This window comes from Erinaceus europaeus, chromosome 11 (assembly GCF_950295315.1).
Source record: "Erinaceus europaeus chromosome 11, mEriEur2.1, whole genome shotgun sequence".
Classification (NCBI taxonomy): Eukaryota; Metazoa; Chordata; class Mammalia; order Eulipotyphla; family Erinaceidae; genus Erinaceus; species Erinaceus europaeus.
The window spans coordinates 68,445,707-68,464,170 of record NC_080172.1 but is presented as its reverse complement, the minus strand read 5'-3'; the positions used below and the strand labels follow the sequence as shown (position 1 = coordinate 68,464,170).

At 41.1% G+C, this 18,464-nt stretch overlaps 1 protein-coding gene across 1 annotated transcript; it reads right to left on the bottom strand.

Annotated features, from left to right (window-relative positions):
* Positions 1 to 5,755: 5,755 nt before the first annotated feature.
* On the bottom strand, positions 5,756 to 17,635 carry TAF13 (TATA-box binding protein associated factor 13). The gene is made up of 4 exons (XM_060201961.1): positions 17,522 to 17,635; positions 15,213 to 15,291; positions 9,868 to 9,965; positions 5,756 to 7,323 (listed from the first exon to the last, which is right to left on the bottom strand). The coding sequence occupies exons 1-4, from the start codon at positions 17,546 to 17,548 to the stop codon at positions 7,153 to 7,155; spliced, it is 375 nt and encodes a 124-aa protein (XP_060057944.1). The 5' UTR covers positions 17,549 to 17,635; the 3' UTR covers positions 5,756 to 7,152.
* Between the last annotated feature and the right edge of the window lie 829 nt (positions 17,636 to 18,464).

Below are 18,464 nucleotides of genomic sequence, written 5' to 3'. Positions count from 1 at the left end.
CCCAGCCCAGGGGTGGAGGAGACAGTTCTGCTTCAGATATAAAAGATGGGCGGGGTGGGGGGGTGCTGCTGCCTGATGGCCACTGTTGGCAGCACGCCCTTTTGCAAAAGAATAAATGCCTTGCTTCAATACCTTATTTTTTGCCTTGACAAGTAATTTTAATTGGACGTCATTTACAACAAGTAATTTTAATTGGACGTCATTTACAACAATTTGGGGACTCGTCTGGAATGACCTTGAGGTCAGGAATGAGTTGGGTAAGTCCTGGCTGCAGGAAGTGCACCCTTCCTGACTCCTTCAAGGGACAGAGGAGTGGTCAGCAGTGCAAGAGTGGTGGGGGGGAAGGCCTGTTGAATTGGAACAAAAGACGTTACAGAAACCAGGTGAGTGTGCACAGATCAAGGTAAGAATATATGCCTTGGCAGTAAAGATTTTCTCCTCTTGTGTGTGAGAGTGTAGACTGGAAACTAAGTATACTCTCTGATCTCAGAAAGACAGAGAGAAGGGCGTGACTGACCAGATGCCCTAGCCAGAAATGCAAGAAACCTCCAGTTTGGGGGGATTTGAGCATTCACTCAAGAAACTTCTGGGTAGAGATTGAGTGGTCTGGGACACAGCTCACAAGATTTAACAGTTGAGCGGGCTGTCAGTGGACATGAAACCTCTGGGTGGAGGCTGAGCCCACTGGGGAAATGCAAGAAACCTCCATTTTGGGGGTGGTGGTGAGCATTCTATTCGGCTGTCATGCAAGAAGCCTCCGGGTGGAGGTTGAGTGGGCTGGGGCAATATACATCTTGCACACTTTAGGAGAATCTCTCTGTCTCTGTCTCTTATTTCTCTCTCTCTCTGTATATAGATGAACAAAATGACTAAAATTGGAATCCCCTAAAAGAAAAAAGAGTTCAGCTTAGAACAGATTCCAACAAGTAGTCTATTCAGATTGGTGGTATGATACTGAGCTGACCATAGGGTCCAGGATAAAGAAAAGTAAAAAAAATTCTGTATTGTCAGCTGAGGCCACAATAACTGATACCCTAACCATCAGTTTTCTAGATGAAATTCAGCTCTATAAAGATTGAATATACCAATTATTAATTATATAAGAACTAGTACAGGGAGTCAGGTGGTGGCGTGGTGGGTTAAGCAGAGGTGGTGCAAAGCGCAAGGACCGGCGTAAGGATCCCAGTTAGAGCCCCCGGCTCTACACTTGCAGGGGAGTTGCTTCACAAGCGGTGAAGCAGGTCTGCAGGTGTCTGTCTTTCTCTCCCCCTCTCTGTCTTCCTCTCCTGTCTCCATTTCTGTCCTATCCAACAACAACATCAATAACCACAACAATGTTAAACAACAAGGACAACAAAAAAGGGAAAATAAATATTTAAAAAAGAAAAACTTAAAAAAAAAAGAATTAGTACAATTGCACACTGACAATGATTATGTACATATTTGTTTTATTTATCCATCTGAGTTTGGTTTTATGGCCTGAGAAACATTGATTTTAAGGTTAAAAAAATAAAAGACTGTCTTGCTAATGTTAAAAAAAGTTAAAAGTGTAAGTAACTCTGAAGCTACATTCTTTTTAAAATTATCTTTATTAATTGGATAGAGACAGCCAGAAATTGAAAGGAAAGGGGGAGATAGAGAGGAAGAGAGACACCTGAAGCCCTGCTTCACCACTTGCAAAACTTTCTCCCTATAGGTGTGACCGGAGGATCAAACCTGGTTCCTTGTGCATTGTAACATGTGTGTTCAACCAGGTGCACCACTATCCAGCCCCCTGAAGCTACATTCTTATCAGACAAAGCTGAGTGGGGAAAGAGAATGAGATATAAGGAGGGGACTTAGACATTTTAAACCTAAATAACTAATCCCAAAGGTCGAACAGGCCAGCTGCCAGAGAAAGGAAGTGAGACTGTGAAAAATGACCCATTTGTCTGCAGCCCCTAGTTTTTTAAAATTTATTTTCCTTTTTGTTGCCCTTGTTGTTGTAGTTGTTGGATAGGACAGAAATGGAGAGAGGAGGGGAAGACAGAGAGGGGGAAAGAAAGACAGACACCTGCAGACCTGCTTCACCGCTTGTGAAGCGACTCCCCTGCAGGTGGGGAGCCGGGGGCTCAAATTGGGATCCTTATACTGGTCCTTGTGCTTTGCGCCATGTGCGCTTAACTCAGCTGTGCCCGACTCCCAGCCCCTAGTTCTTATCAGGGGCCATTTGGCTACAGGCCCTTGACTCATGTCTATGTGACTGCAGCCATGTCTTGTTTTTCTTCAAAGTTAACCTAGCCCTCCCAAACCAGCAATAATAAGGGAATTATAGTGTGTTTTATAAACATAAGACATAGACAGAATATAGAATAAAATAAAGCTATATTAAACTTATGTGGGATGGCCCATTTGGTTGTAGCCTTTTGCTGTTCATTCAGCTTATCTATTTGTAGATATTTATCGATCCAGTCTGACTGCAGACCCCTGACCCTCACATGTCTACGTGACTACAGCCATGACTTGTTTTTCTTCAAAGTTATCTTAGACCACCCACCCCGCCCCCCCACTTCCATATATCCTCTTCTCTCCTTCCTCTCATCTCCCCTTTCCCAAACGTGGTTACATTGTGACCCAAGACAGGTTGTTGCTATTTCTTTTTTTTTTTTAATTTTTTATTTAAGAAAGGATTAGTGAACAAAGGCATAAGGTAGGAGGGGTACAACTCCACACAATTCCCACCACCCAATCCCCATAACCCACCCTCTCCCATGATAGCCTTCCCATTCTCTAGCCCTCTGGGAGCATGGACCCAGGGTCGTTGAGGGTTGCAGAAGGTAGAGGGTCTGGCTTCTGTAATTGCTTCCCCGCTGAACATGGGCGTTGACTGGTCGGTCCATACTCCCAGTCTGCCTCTCTCTTTCCCTAGTAAGGTGTGTCTCTGGGGAATCTGAGCTCCAGGACACATTGGTGGGGTCTTCAATCCAGGGAAGCCTAGCCAGCATCCTGGTGGCATCTGGAACCTGGTGATTGAAAAGAGAGTTAACATACAAAGCCAAACAATTTGTTGAGCAATCATGGATCCCAAGTTTGGAATAGTGGAGAGGAAGTGTTAGGGAGGTACTCACTGCAAACTCTAGTGTAATCCTGCTTTCAGGTATATATTTTGCAGTAGTTTATGGATACGTGTGAACATAAGCTCTCTCTCACAGAAACTGTTGTATGTCTAGGTTATGGGACTTTGTTAGAAAGTGAACTACCTGAGATGAAATTAGAGTGTACTATAAAAGGAAAGGTCTCACCCAAGTAATGAAGCTGAAGGGTTGTCATTCCACACGTGAAGTCTCTGGATACATTCTGAGGTGAAGCATGTTGAGATGGCAATCGTTGCTTTGGTTAGGTTGTGATCGGCGGATGCAATATTATTTGGTATGGATTGGGAGATGCATACGGGAAAGTGAGCCCTATCCAAGGGTGCCAGGACTGGGGGAAGTAGGGGCTCTATAGTGAAGATGTGAGGTTCCTGCTGTCTTAGGGTTCAAAAAGACAATCAATAGTTAATATTATCATCACATTATTTGTTAATTGGGTTAACTTTGAAAAGTCCCTTTGTTATGGTTTGCTGTACAGTACCCAGTATCTTGTATATAGCTGTGCTATTGGAGGTTGTTGCTATTTCTTAGTAATGTATAAAAGGCCCTTGAAGAGTGCCCTTGGCGTGCTTGCTGGCTTATAGATATATAAGTAAAACTTTTGCCTTGTTCATGTCTCTCAGTGTCTCAGTCCTTGTTTAAGGCTTAGACAGAGTGTTTCTGCACTGTTTTCTACATAAGATCTTAAAAAGAGACTCAATAGTGAAGACATTATTCAATTGCTATAAAATTTTTAATTTTTTTTAACCAGAGCACTGTTCAGCTCTGGCTTATGGAGGTGCGGGGGATTGAACCTGGGACTTTGGAGTCTCAGGCATGAGTCTGTTTGCATAACCATTATGCTATCTACCCTAGGCCCCTAAAATTTTTACTTCTTTTATTTTAAAATAATTTATTTATTTATTCATGAGAAAGATAGGAGAGAAAGAACCAGCCATCACTCTGGTACATGTGCTGCCGGGGATTGAACTCAGGACCTCATGCTTGAGAGTCTAGTGCCTTAGCCACTGCACCAACTCCCGGACCACTAACATTTTTACTTCTAATGATAAAGTATAGTGACATTCTTGAACTAATTGGTTCTGAATATTGGGAGTAAACAGATCAGTTAGTTCTAAGAATTTAATACTTATTTATGATCTCAGGCCTAATAAAAAATCTGATCCTATTAGTGATCTAAATAAAGATATCACATGTAAATCTTTCAATAAAGATATGTTAACTCTATCTATTGGATTACCAAATATAGATAAGCTTTTATATGGTGACATGGTAATAATGACTTGGTTATTATGGTTAAGTTCTTTATAAGATTATACTATGAGACTCTTGTAGACAAGAAAAGTCAAGAGTTAGAACATGATTGCTTAAATTTTGTTAAATACTAAAGTAAAATCAGATCTGGATGAAACAATTCTATGTGGCAGAAAACAATTATATTATCAATGGTTCCTCCTGAACAATTAGCTTTACTCTAATAGATAAAATAACCCAAACCCTAGTAAGATTGCTAGTCAGTAGTCCATAAAACTTATAAATTCTATACACTAAACTATGTCCTAAAGCCAAAAGTGATTAAAGAGGCAAAAAGGTATAATTTATGCTGACTGATGAAGAGATTGTTCATTAATCAGGTCTATCATATTTCTTGATAATCTTTGTCTATAAAAAAGGTAGAAAATATAAATCAAACCTAAGGGGAAAAAAATTCACTTGGAGGGAGTCAGGCAGTAGTACATCGGGTTAAGCACAGGTGGTGCAAAGCACAAAGACCAGCTCAAGGACCCCAGTTCGAGCCCCCGGCTCCCCATTTGCAGGGGAGTCGCTTCACAGGTAGTGAAGCAGGTCTGCAGGGGTCTTATCTTTCTCTCTCCCTCTCTGTCTTCCCCTCCTCGCTCCATTTCTGTCTTATCCAACAACTACTACATCAATAACAATAACTACAATAAAAAAACAAGGGTAACAAAAGAATAAAATATTTTTAAAAAATTCACTTGGCTTATCCTATAGTCCTCTTAAAATAAGGATATCTCCCCATTGATATATCAGGCTGTCCCCTTGTGAGAGATGATATGAGCTTCCATATCTAGATAACATTTAAAACTTTTCCATTATGGTGACTAAGGACAATTTTCTTCAAAATTGTGTGCTGGCCATTTCTTCTGCTTTAATTTCCCTTAGGAAAGAGGGGTTTCTAGCCCAGCTATCTCCACTAGAATTCAGTCTACCCATTTGGCCCTGAAAACTATATGCTGATAAAGACTACAAGCTACAAGCTATAGCCTAGTCCTGGGGACTCAGTGCCAGGAACAAGTCTGGGTTTGTTTGTTTTTGATGTTTGCTTGTTTCAGATACAGAGGGAATATAGAACGTATTCCAACCTCAGAGTAGCGGGGACCCTATTTGAACCTGGACCTTGCACACAGGATGGCAAAGCAGGCTCACTATCCATTCATGTGCACGGGAGCTGCGGGACCAGAGCTACGGTTCTGTCTTGAACACTCAAATCAAGTTCCTTTTATTTTTCCCCTGAAAAATGTGTTGAGGCCATAAATTGAGTGGAACTGGACCAGCCCTGCTGATGTAGGTTGTTTGGGGGAATCCTCTCTCCTTTGCCATGTCTGGTGTGAGATTATCCAGAAGCAGGAGGAATGCTTACCTGACTGTTGTTTGGACCATAGTCCAGGCCCCGAGACTGCGTTTTTTTTTTTGTTTGTTTTTTTACTTTTTAAAATGAGATCATCCCAGCTATCGTTGAATCCCATTAATTCAGGAACAGTACAATAGTAGTATAGAAAACATTTTTATTAATACTAAACAGCTAAAATCATACCACCATAATGGGGTGGGTGAGAAATCACATATTAATGTTTGATTTTGCACTTTATTACTTGTATCAACAGGTTAAGAAAGTACAATGCCCTAGAAAAGGATTTATATTGTCTGTAATGGCACACAAAACATTAATTTTCAAAGATACCATAATCTTCTTAAATGTAATGTTAACCCTCATTTTGAGCCAAGTACAATAATTTCATACAATAAGCTAATATACATACAATCTCTATATCCTGAACTACAAAAGCCACATATGGTTTTAGTCAAGTACACAGTTCCACAATGAACATGTATTTACAAATGTTAATAAAACACCACCCCAAATGCTTACCCTTGCCATTAGCTTTTCTAAGCAAAGTCGTTCCTGCTATTGAAAACATTTATTTTTAGAAGGATTAATCTGACTTGGGAAAATGAGTTCCACTAAAATTTGACAAATAGGATATTATAACACCCCCCCCCAAAAAAAAAAAAAAGCCTTCCAATACGGAAGCAGTCACATCTTTTTTTCTTAAAAAAAAAAAAAAGTCTTATCTGAAAAAATAAAAAATATTGAAACAAATTATTTTAAGGCAGGAACACTCTAGAGTACAGATGACTCTAGTTTCTTATATAATCTCCTTAAAAGAATCTTAAACCAGGCTGGAGAGAGTATAACAAGTATTCAACAGGCCTTCATGCCTGAGTCACTGGAAGTCAGTTTTAAACCCCAGCAACACCAGAGTTGAGCAGTGCTCTAGTTAAGAGAGAGAACACAAACCAATTTGCTCTCTAACTTCTCAGCCTACTATAGTCTAAAACCTTTACACTACATAAATGAGATGTCTCAGTTACCATGAAGTCAAAGGTGCCATTTAGATTTCACATGTCAAAGAGCTATGCAGTATAACCTCCAATAGCAGAAAGCCACCAAAGTACAACTTCATTGTTTAGACACTTAAAAGTCAGAAGGAAATGTGCTACTTCCAGGTACTTCAAATGCAATTCAAGTATAGACATATACAGGCAGGCAATTAATAGCTCAGACATGGCTCTAAAATTGAAGACATGAAGATAAAGGTTGGAAACTTAAGTTTTTCCATCTCTCATTCACATGGCTGGTTCATCTGGACCTCACAATGGAGAATATAATGAGAACTGCTTTCCCCAGAAGATAATGAAGCTTCAGAAAATACAAAAGATGTCAAGATCCATAGTTTGCTTCATCAAATGCTTTCCTAGCTCGTTTTAATTCTTCATTCATAGTAAGCAAGTCTTTAACCCGAGCAAACTTCCTTGGGTCCTTCCGAATCAAAAAGACAATATCCTCAACTTGTACTCGGCCTTGTCTTCCAATTGACATTGCCTTGTGAGTCTATAAAAAAACAGATCAAATTCATTTATTATTTTTTAATCTAGCAATTGGTTTTCGACTTAAAAAAATTTTTTTTGAAGTCTATTTTTTCTAACCAGAGCACTGCTCAGCTCTGGCTTATGGTGGTGCTAAGGGACTGAACCTGGGATTTTGGAGCCTCAGGCATGAGAGTCTCTGCATAACCATTATGCTATCTACCCCCACCCTTTCCAAATTTAATCAGTTTCAATTACTCCCCACCCCCCAGCCCCCAGAGCATTACACATCTCTGGAGGTGGGACCTTTGGTGTCTCTAGCATGAAGTTTGTTTTTTTTTTTAATTTATTTTCCCTTTTGTTGCCCTTGTTGTTTTTCATTGTTGTAGTTACTATTGTTGCTGTTATTGATGTTGGTCATTGTTAGATACGACACAGATAAATGGAGAGAGGAGGGGAAGACAGAGAGGGGGAGAGAAAGATAAGACACCTGCAGACTTGCTTCACTGCTTGTGAAACAACTCCCCTGCAGGTGGGGAGCCAGGGGCTCGAACCAGGATCCTTACACCAGTCCTTGCACTTCATGCCACATGCGCTTAACCCACTGCGCTACTACCGACTTCCTGAAGGTCTTTTTATATGATCATTATGCTAGCTCCCCAGCCCAATGTCAATTACTTTAGTAAGTAGGAAAAATATTTTATTTATTCATGAGAAAGACAGGAGAGACAAAGAGAGAGAGAAAGTACCAGACATCTCTCTGGTACATGTGCTGCTGGGGATTGAACTCGGGACCTCTCGCTTGAGAGTCCTTGCTGTAGCTACTGCACCACAGAAAAAGATTTTTTAAAAATACATGTTTGTCACCCAGGAGGTGAAGCAGTGGCTAAAGAGTCAGACAAGAGGTTGAGTTCAATCTATAGCATCACCTATGCCAGAGTGATTCTCTGGTTTTCTCTCTTTCTCTGGCTAATAAATCCAAAGCACCAGGCAAATATTTACAAAAACCTGAACACAAAGCCAGTAATCCCATCCATACAGATATACTCAAAGGGATACATTTCACAATTACAGTCCAAAATTATTAAGTAAAAAGAAAACAATTTGTAAATAACCTATACAATAGGAAAGTGTTTACCTTAGAAAACAATTTGAAACTTTTATTTTTATTTATTAGTGGAAAGAGACAGAGAAATTGAGAGGGGAGGGGATGATAGACAGGGAGAGAGACAGAGAGACACCTGCAACCTTGCTTGACCATTCATGAAGCCTGCCCTCTGCAGATGAGGACCAGGGGTTTAAACTCGCATCCTGGCACGCTGTAATGTGTGTGCTCAAGCAGGTGCCCCTAATTTGAAACATTTAAAAAATGTTTTTATTTTTATTTTATTTTAATGAGAGAGGTACAGAAAGACCAGAGCACTGTTCAGTTCTGGTTATGGTGGGACTGCAGAGCCTTAAGCATGAAAGTCTTTTGCATAACCATTATGCAATCTCCCCAACACACAATTTGAATTTTTTAATTGCCACCAGGATTATCAACTGGGGCTTGGTACTGTACTACAATCCACCACTCCCAGTGGCTATTTTTTCCCTTTTTTTTCTATTTTATTTGATTGAATGGAGAGAAATTGAGAAGGGAGTAGGGAGTGAGGAAGAAAGATACTGCAGACCTACTTCAACACTGGTGAACGTGTCTACCTGAAGGTGAAGAGCAGGGGCTTCACCTTGGGTCCTTGCACTTAGTAATATGTGTGCTCAACCAGGTGCATGCTACTACCACCCAGCCCCCAACAATTTGAATTTTTAAGTTTACTGAAATTTTGATTCTATCAGAGCAGATATGTAAAGGTTGAAATAAATGTTTGCTTTCCCTCTGTAGGTGAGGACCAGGGGCTTGAACCTGAATCCTTGTGCACTGTAAGCACTTAACCAGGTGTGCCACCAATTATCCCCCGAAAAAAATGTTTACCATGAACACCAGTATATAAAACATTGTATACCTTATATACTAGAAGTGAGAACCTATTATGATGAATAGTGAAATTATGGGTACAATTTAATTTTATCCAAGGATCATATACATATTCATAATGATAAAAGTAATCAGTAATGGGGGTCAGGCAGTAGTGCAGCGGGTTAAGCACATATTGCGTGAAGAGCAAGGACCCCGGTTCCAGCCCCTGGCTCCACACCTGCAGGGGGGGGATCCCTTCACAGGTGGTGAAGCAGGTCTGCAGGTGTCTATCTTTCTCTCCCCCACTCTGTTTTCCCCTCCTCTCTCCATTTCTATCTGTCCTATCCAACAACTAACAAATCAACAGTGGTAATAATAATAACCAAACGAAGCTACAACAACAAGGGCAACAAACGGGAAAAAATGGCCTCCAGGAGCGGTGGATTCATGGTACAGGCACCGAGCCCAGCAATAACCCTGGAGGAAAAAAAAAAAATTCACTATAATGGGTAGGCTATTTCAAAAGGTTGCCATAGTACTAGTCCTACTGAAATATCTGAGGTTCCAAATCCATTCCTCAATTAACTAAAACCAAATACAAAACAATTTTACCATTTCTGTGATGAACTCTATAACAAGGTCTTCAAGAATGTCCACTGACTCAGTATAAGGATTCTGGTCATCTCCAAACCCATACATCATACATCGCACTGTAAAAAAAAAATAAAAAATAAATTATTTTGCATGTACAAACTATTGTATTTACTGTTGAATGTAAAACATTAATTCCCCAATACAGAAATAAAAATAAATAAATTACTTTTGTTTAAAAATTGTATAAATTAGCTTGATACTTTTTTCAAATTAAATCTAAACAACTTTATAGGAGACATAGGTGTAAAACATTGATATTACATTTGTTTCCAATTATTGACTTTGGTCCCCTATGCCTACACTGAACTTCTCTGTTCCAGTCTCTTGGAAACAGAGCTGGCAGTCAGCTGAGGTAAAGAACAAACATCTCATCACAGACTGCCACCTCTCCAGATTCAAAGGAGGTCTCGAAACTTTACATCAGGCTCAACCTGATGCTGTTGACTGGCTACGGAAGAAGGGAAAATGCTAGAAGAAGAAGACTGACTTTGGTATAAAAAGTTTTTATTTGGGACCGGGTGGTGGTGCACCTGGTTGAGAACATGTGTTACAGTGCACAAGGTCCTAGGATCAAGTCGCTAGTACCCACCTGCTAGACTGTCATTCAGACTAGATGGAGGCATCAAAACCTTCTCAGACAAGCAACTGTTGAAGGAATCAACTATCACCAAGCCTGCCCTGAAAGAAGTTCTGAAAGGTCTCCTATAAACAACCAGACCACCACAAATAGGACATATATCAAAACACTCTAAAACTCTACAAGAATGGCGTTAAAATATCTTCAATCTTTGATATCAATAAATATCAATGGCCTGAATTCACCTATTAAAAGACACAGAGTAGGAAGATGGATCAGAAAATACAACCCAACAATATGCTGTCTACAGGAAACCCACCTAACTCAACCAGACAAACACAGACTTAAAGTGAAAGGATGGAAAACTATCATACAAGCCAATGGCCCACAAAAAAGGGCAGGAGCAGCTATTCTCATATCTGACATGACAGACTTTAAAATAGATAAGATTAAAAAAGATAGGAATGGACACTACTTAATGCTCAGAGGATCAGTCAATCAAGAGGACTTAACAATTATTAACATCTATGCACCCAATGAGAAGCCATCTAAATACATCAAACTTCTACTGAAAGAGCTACAGCAATATATTAACAGTAACACAATCACAGGAGGGGACTTCAACACCCCACTCTCTCAACTTGACAGATCATCCAGGAAGAAAATCAATAAAGATATAAGGGAGCTAAATGAAGAGATAGATAAGCTAGAACTACTGGACATTTTCAGAGTCATTCATCCCAAGAAACTGGAATACACATTTTACTCAAATCCACATGGGTCATTCCCAAGGACAGACCAAATGTTAGGCCACAAAGACAGCATCAGCCAATTCAAGAGCATTGAAATCATCCCAAGCATCTTCTCAGACCACAGTGGAATTAAACTAACACTTAACAATCAACAAAAAATTAGTAACAGTGCCAAAATGTGGAAGCTCAACAGTACACTTCTTAACAACTTCTGGGTCAAAGAGGAAATCAAGGAAGAAATCAAAATATTTCGAGACTTCAATGAAAATGAAGACACAAGCTATCAAAATATTTGGGACACAGCTAAAGCAGTCCTAAGAGGGAAGATCATAGCTATACAAGCACACATTAGGAAACAAGAAAAAGCACAAATAAACAGCCTGATTGCACATCTTAAAGACCTAGAAGAAGAACAACAAAGGAACCCAAAAGCAACCAGAAGGACAGAAATCATTAAAGTTAGGGCAGAAATAAATAACATTGAGAATAAGAAAACCATACAAAAGATCAACTAATGTAAATGTTGGTTCTTCAAAAGAGTAAACAAAATCGACAAACCTTTAGCCAGACTCACAAAACAAAAAAGGGAGAAGATCCAAATAAATCGGATAGTAAATGAAAGAGGTGATATCACAACAGACACCGCAGAAATTCAACATATCATGTGAGGCTTCTATGAACAACTATATGCCACCAAGCTAGAGAACCTGGAAGAAATGGACGATTTCCTAGATACCTACCAACTTCCAAAACTAAGTAAAGAGGAAGTGAATAACATGAACAGGCCCATCACAGCTAATGAAATTGAAAGTTTATCTGATTACTGTAAAAAATGGTGACTAATCCCTAGCACTGCAAAAACGGTATCATCTGTTTTCCATCTACACCATGCCTCGGCCTCTCGTGAGCTTAATGTGCAGCTTGGCGATACGAGAATCCGGCATGAAGCCCAGCCAGTCTATCTTGGCATTACTCTCGATCGCACTCTGTCATTTCACAAACATCTCATAAAAACTGCAGCAAAGGTGGGCGCGAGGAATAACATCATTGCAAGACTGGCCAGCTCCTCATGGGGCGCGAGCGCTTCCACACTGCGATCATCATCTCTGGCATTATGCTATTCCACTGCAGAATACTGTGCCCCAGTATAGTTCCGTAGCCCCCATGTCCACTTGGTCGATTCCAAATTATACTCCTCCATGAGGATAATTTCTGGAACCATCCGTTCCACCCCGTTCCATGGCTGCCAGTTCTTAGCAACATCGCCCCGCCAGATATTTGTCGGGATGCGGTATCATCTAAGTTCATTTCCCACATCTACGCTCGACCGGACCTGCCAATATACGCGGATATCTTCGCCCGCCCTGTCCAACGCTTGACGTCTCATCACCCAATCTGGTCCCCTACGCCTACACTGAACTTCTCTGTTCCAGTCTCTTGGAAACAGAGTTGGCAGTCAGCTGAGGTAAAGAACAAACACCTCATCACAGACCCCTGCAAGCGTCAACCCGGCTTTGACCTAGCACATTATGATTGGGCCCTCCTCAATCGCTATCGAACAGGCCATGGCCGGTGCGCCGCTATGTTCCATCACTGGGGAGCCAGAGACGACCCGAACTGCCCCTGTGGCTACAGACAGACTATGACCCACATAGTCAACGACTGCCACCTCTCCAGATTCAAAGGAGGTCTCGAAACTTTACATCAGGCTCAACCTGACGCTGTTGACTGGCTACGGAAGAAGGGCAAACGCTAGAAGAAGAAGAAGAAGAATGAGAAAGATACAGAGAGAGAAACCAGAGCACTGCTCAGCTCTGGCTAAGGCTGGTACTGGAGATTGAAATTGGGACCTCAGAGCCTCAGGCATGAGAGTCATTTACATAACTGTGGGACATTTGGATGGAACAGCTCCCACCCAGAAAGTTTTAACCAGAAGCTCATAACCAATTGTTCTTACCCAGCCCCCCAAGACATCTCTCCCTCCCAACTACTTAACTCAGTCAACAATAGTATTTCCCTAACATTTATACTCATCCAAACCCCCAAAATCGCTTTAAGCAAGGCTCTGACAAGGACAGGATCAGGATGAGAAGGACTGTAGCAAGTGGGGCATTGGTGAAAAAAGGTGAAATCCTTTTTAAAATTATTATTTATTTATGGGATAGAGACAGAAAGAAATCAAGAATGGAGGGGAGACAAGAGACAGAGAGACATCTGCAGCCCTGCTTCACCACTTGTGAAGCTTTCTCCCTACAGGTGGGGACTAGGGGCTTGAACCTGGATCCTTGTGCACTGTAATGTGAACACTTAACCAAGTGTGTCATCACTTGACCCCAGTGAAATCCTTCTTGAGAACATCACGAAGAAAAGGACGTTAATTTATCAATTTAGAAACTTTTTTTTTTTTGTCTTTGCTGGTGCTTCACTGTTCTGGATCAACTTTATTTTAAACCAGAGCACTGCTCAATTCTGGCTTGTGGTGGTGCTGGGGATTGAATCTGGGACCTTTGGTGCCTCAGGCATGAAAGTTTTTTTTGCATAACCATTATGCTGTCTCTCCAGCCCCTGGATCAACTTTTTCCACACAGAAAGAGATTAGAAGGATGACACAGGACCTAGTGGGGTTTGTATAGTTATATGGGAAACTGGGGAATGTTATATATGTAAAAACTACTGTATTTACTGTTGAATGTGAAACATTAATTCCCCAATAGAGAAATTAAAAAGAGAGAGATTAGAGACACAGGGAGAGGAAGAACAACACCACAGCAAGTTGTACTCATGACAGAACAAGTGCACTGTACAGATGAGCTATCCTGTCCATCCAGAAATAGATTTTATAGAATGAAAGTAATTAAAGAGAAAGCAGATAATTTAATACATAGAGTCCTGACAGTTCATCCCCTAGATCAATACAACCGCCAGCAAAAGTCTTTCAGGTTTCATGTGAAGGAACTATAGAAAACGCAGAAGAGGGAGTTGGGTGGTAGCGTGGTGGGTTAAGCACAGGTGATGCAAAGTGTCAAGACCAGCGTAAGGATCCCTGTTCATGTCCCCGGCTCCCCACCTGCAGGGGAGTCATCTCACAAGCAGTGAAGCAGGTCTGCAGGTGTCTATCTTTCTCTCCCCTTCTCTGTCTTCCCTCCTCTCTCCATTTCTCTCTGTCCTATCCAACAACGACGACATCAATAACTACAACAATAAAACAACAAGGGCAACAAAAGGGAATAAACAAAGGAAGAAAGAAAAAAAGAAAGAGAAAGGGGGAGAGGAAAACGCAGAAGAGGGCAGTCTAAGAGGTAGTGTAGTAGATAAAGTGTTAAACTTATAAACATAAGTGCCTGAGTTCAATCCTAGGTATCATATATGCCAGAGTGATGCTCTGGTGTGTTCTCTCTCAGAAATGAAGATTTAAAAAAATTGTTAAAAATGCAAAAGAGAAGCCTTATACAGAGTAATACAAATAACTTACTATGTGCCAGGCACTGTTTTAAAACTTTCACAACTGAGATGGACTCTGGGATTTGGACAAAGCAAAATCAAACAAACTGGGCTGATGCTTGAAGTGAAGACACCATGCTAAGTGTCTCTCCTGTTTATCTCACACTCTACCTATGTAAAAAAACAAAACAAAACCAAGTTGACCAGGAGTAGTGGGATCCTGCAGGCATGTGAAGATTCAACTAGGCTTTGGTAGTCTAAAAAAAAAATCTTTTAGGGATAGGCTCACATGAAAGGGCACCTGCTGTGCTACACACTTGCTCCAGATTCTATTCCCTGATACACCACTTGGGAGTACTACCCACTAAGAGGTTGATGTTTCAGTGCTGCGGTTTCTCTCTCTCCCTCCTTGCATCTGAAATATTTTTAACCCAATGGTTAACTCCAAGAGAGGATTAAAAAAAAAAACTAATCTCTTAAAAAAAAAAAAAACAGTAAATATGGGGGATTAGAAAAAATTGCCAAATACTTACATTCTTTTGAGAAAAGTCTCTTTCTTTTACCCTGTCCACCTTCTGCACCTCCTCCAATTTCTTCATTTTCTTCCTCAAACTAGAAGTTAAATATATATATGGGGGGAGAGAAATGTCAAGAATTGCACTTTATTTTTAAATTAATATAATTTTCCCACTTTGTATACCAATATGCCAGGAAACATAATGCAAGCAAGAAAATCACGAAACTTGGCAATTTAAGGATCTTAAAGTCCAGTCCAAATTCCAGCTCATGAAGGAATGACTCCTTCTGGTGTACTGCACAAGTAAAAGACTCTGGGGTGAGGGGTGGAGGGGGGAGGGTTCAGGTCCTCGGACATGATGGCAGAGGAGCACCTAGTGGGGGTTAAATTGTTATGTAGAAAACTGGGAAATGTTATGCATGTACAAACTATTGTTTTACTGTCACCTGTTCTTCTTCTAGCGTTTGCCATTGTCACCTGTAAACCATTAATCCCCCAATTAAGAAAAAAAGTTATGACTCCTAACCAATAATCCTATCACTACTCCTGGAAAACCAAAACCAGACGTTTTTTAATGACTGTACTTTTTTTCTTTTTTTTTTCTTTTTTACACCAACTAAGACCATAAGGCTGTGTAGCTAGGACCTTGCAAGTAGAGTATGGATTTTGCAATTCTGAGGCACCAGGCTGGATTCTTGAGCCAAATGTCTTTATGTTAAATAACTGTTTAAAAAAGATTTGTTTTTTGTGGTCCAGGAGGTGGCACAGTGGACAAAGCACTGTACTCTATTATAAGGTCCTGAGTTCAATCTCTGGAAATGCATATGTCTGATTCTTTCTCTCTCTCTTCCAATCTCTATCATTAATAGATAAAATCTTAAAAAAAAAAAAAAAAGATTCCTTTTATTTCAAAAGACTGAGTTTCCTCTGAGAAAAGAAGCCAGAGCACCACTTCCACACAAACCGCAAGCCTCAGGTACACAAGTCCTGTGATCTACTAATTGAGCTACCTCCTTCCACCTGCAAAATACCCTTTTTAAAGTTGGGCTGCAGGGAGGCAGAAAAATAGTTCACTTGGATAGTGAACTTAGATAGTAAACCTAGGTTTGAGCCTGGCCCCACCCTAACTGAAGGAAGCTCCTGTAGTGTATTTTTCTGAGTATCTTGCCCAGAAGCTGAAGCCAAAGTAATGACAAAAAGTTGGTCAGCATGGAGGTGGCACAGTGATGAGTTGTGTGATGTGCAGAGTTCCACTCTGGGCACCACATCCTGGTTTTTTTAATGATCTTGGGCTGGGGTACATAGCATAATGGTTATGCGAAAAGACTCTCATGCCTGAGGCTCCAAGGTCCCAGGTTCAATCCCCTGCGCCACCATAAGTCAAAACTGAGCAGTTCTCTGGGGGAAAAAATAAAGAAAGAAATCTCTTGAAGTTGGTATTGAGGAGGACAGGGAGACAGTCCCAGCTCTGGCGACCAGAATTGCAAGCCCAGGGTGCAGGAATCCCTGGTTCAATCCCTGGTACCACAATAAGCCAGGGCTGAGCAGTGCTCTAGTCTTTCAGTTAAGTAAATATATTTTTATTATATTTCTAAAAAAGTATTCGTCTATGAGAAAAAAAGGGTAAAGAGAAAGAGAGAACCATAGCATCACTTTGTGGGGACATACGATGATGCAGAGTTCAATACTGTGCCACCAAAAAGTTAATCTGAACTAAAACAAGCAAAACTTTACTAAACCATGCTTACACCATGCCAGGAATTTCCCTAAAGCCTTAACCTCATCTTTTATTTTTATCTGGGCAAGGAAACCTAAGCGTTAGTTGTTTTACCATAACACTGCTCAGCTCTGGCTTACAGAGTGGTACCAGGGGCTGAACTTGGGAGCTTGGAGAGTTCTAGCCATTAAGTCTTTTGCAAAATCATATGTAGCTTCCCCATCCTGTCCAATTTTTAATGAGAGTCTCAAATCCGGATTCCCTGATTTTTCAGTTCATTATTTTCCCACTTTACAAGTAACATAGTTTGTAAGCAGTTGAATTGTTGGTTCACAATGAGCGCTATGAAAACGTCAGCTTTGACTTCTCCCTGTTTTCTAAGCGTTTCAGAGTATCTGGCAGGCAGGCACCAAAAGCAAAGGGGCCACGTCCTACTCTTCCTTCCCGTTCTGCCCAACGCACTAGTAACATAAGGATGCGAGCACGTTGTAAGATCCTCAAACTTTCCCGGCAAATTCACCAAGGAAAACGGACCTGGTTTTGAGCCTCGGTTACTGTGCTCCAAGGAGCGAAGAAAACAAAGGCATGTAACGGAGGTGTTCACTCACCGTGGGATCTTCCTCCTCATCTGCCATGTCCGCAGTGAGCGAATTGACTGAACCAGACTGCCGCTCGCTCTCCTAGCGGGTTTAAATACATCCGCTGACTCACTTCCGGTGACGTAGCAGGGGAGGCGGGACCTAGAGTGGGCGAGGCGCTATCTACCTCGCGGGGAATTGTGGAGGTTTAATTTAGGGCGCGGCAAGCATGAACTCCCACTCGCGGACCCGAAGAAGGAATTAAGGTTTAGAAAAGTCAAGACAGTCACTGGCTAGGTGGAGAGCAACTTTTGTTCCCCATCGAAATTAGCTTCTATTCATCGAGCCACCGCTTTGGGACTGCGAAGATAAGGGTTTTTGGAGGGCTGGCTAGCCTGCAGCTCATAGGCTGCCTTCAGTGTTTATTCCAACGACTTAAAACGGTTCCACTATTACTAATTTCACGGCACTGTATATGCTATAAAGGGTAGTGCTTTCCGATACTAGTTCTCAAAACAACTGTAACACCTTTTAGATTGAGAAATTGAGACAACTGCAGACTTGCTTCACTGCTTGTGAAGAGCAGGTGTGGATGGAGGCTCAAACCCAGCTTCTTGAGTGTGGAAACATGTGCACACAACTGGGCACCCACCGCCCGGCTTTATTCAATCTTAATATCTGTTTACCAAGTAATGGCCACAATCCTCGGTTAATCATGTAGGCTCTGAGGTCAAAGTAGTTGGATCTGAAAGCCCAGCTGTAGTACTTACCAGTTATGTTACTTTGAGATATCTACCTGCAGGGGGAAGTTTCATGAGTACTGCAGCAGTGTTGCAGGTGTTTCTCTGTCCCACTTCTTTCTTCCTTTCTTATTTATTTATTTTTTTAGATTTTATTTATTTATGAGAAAGCTAGGAGAAGAGAGAAAGAAACAAACATCACTCTGGCACTGAGTGCTGCCGGGGATCAAACT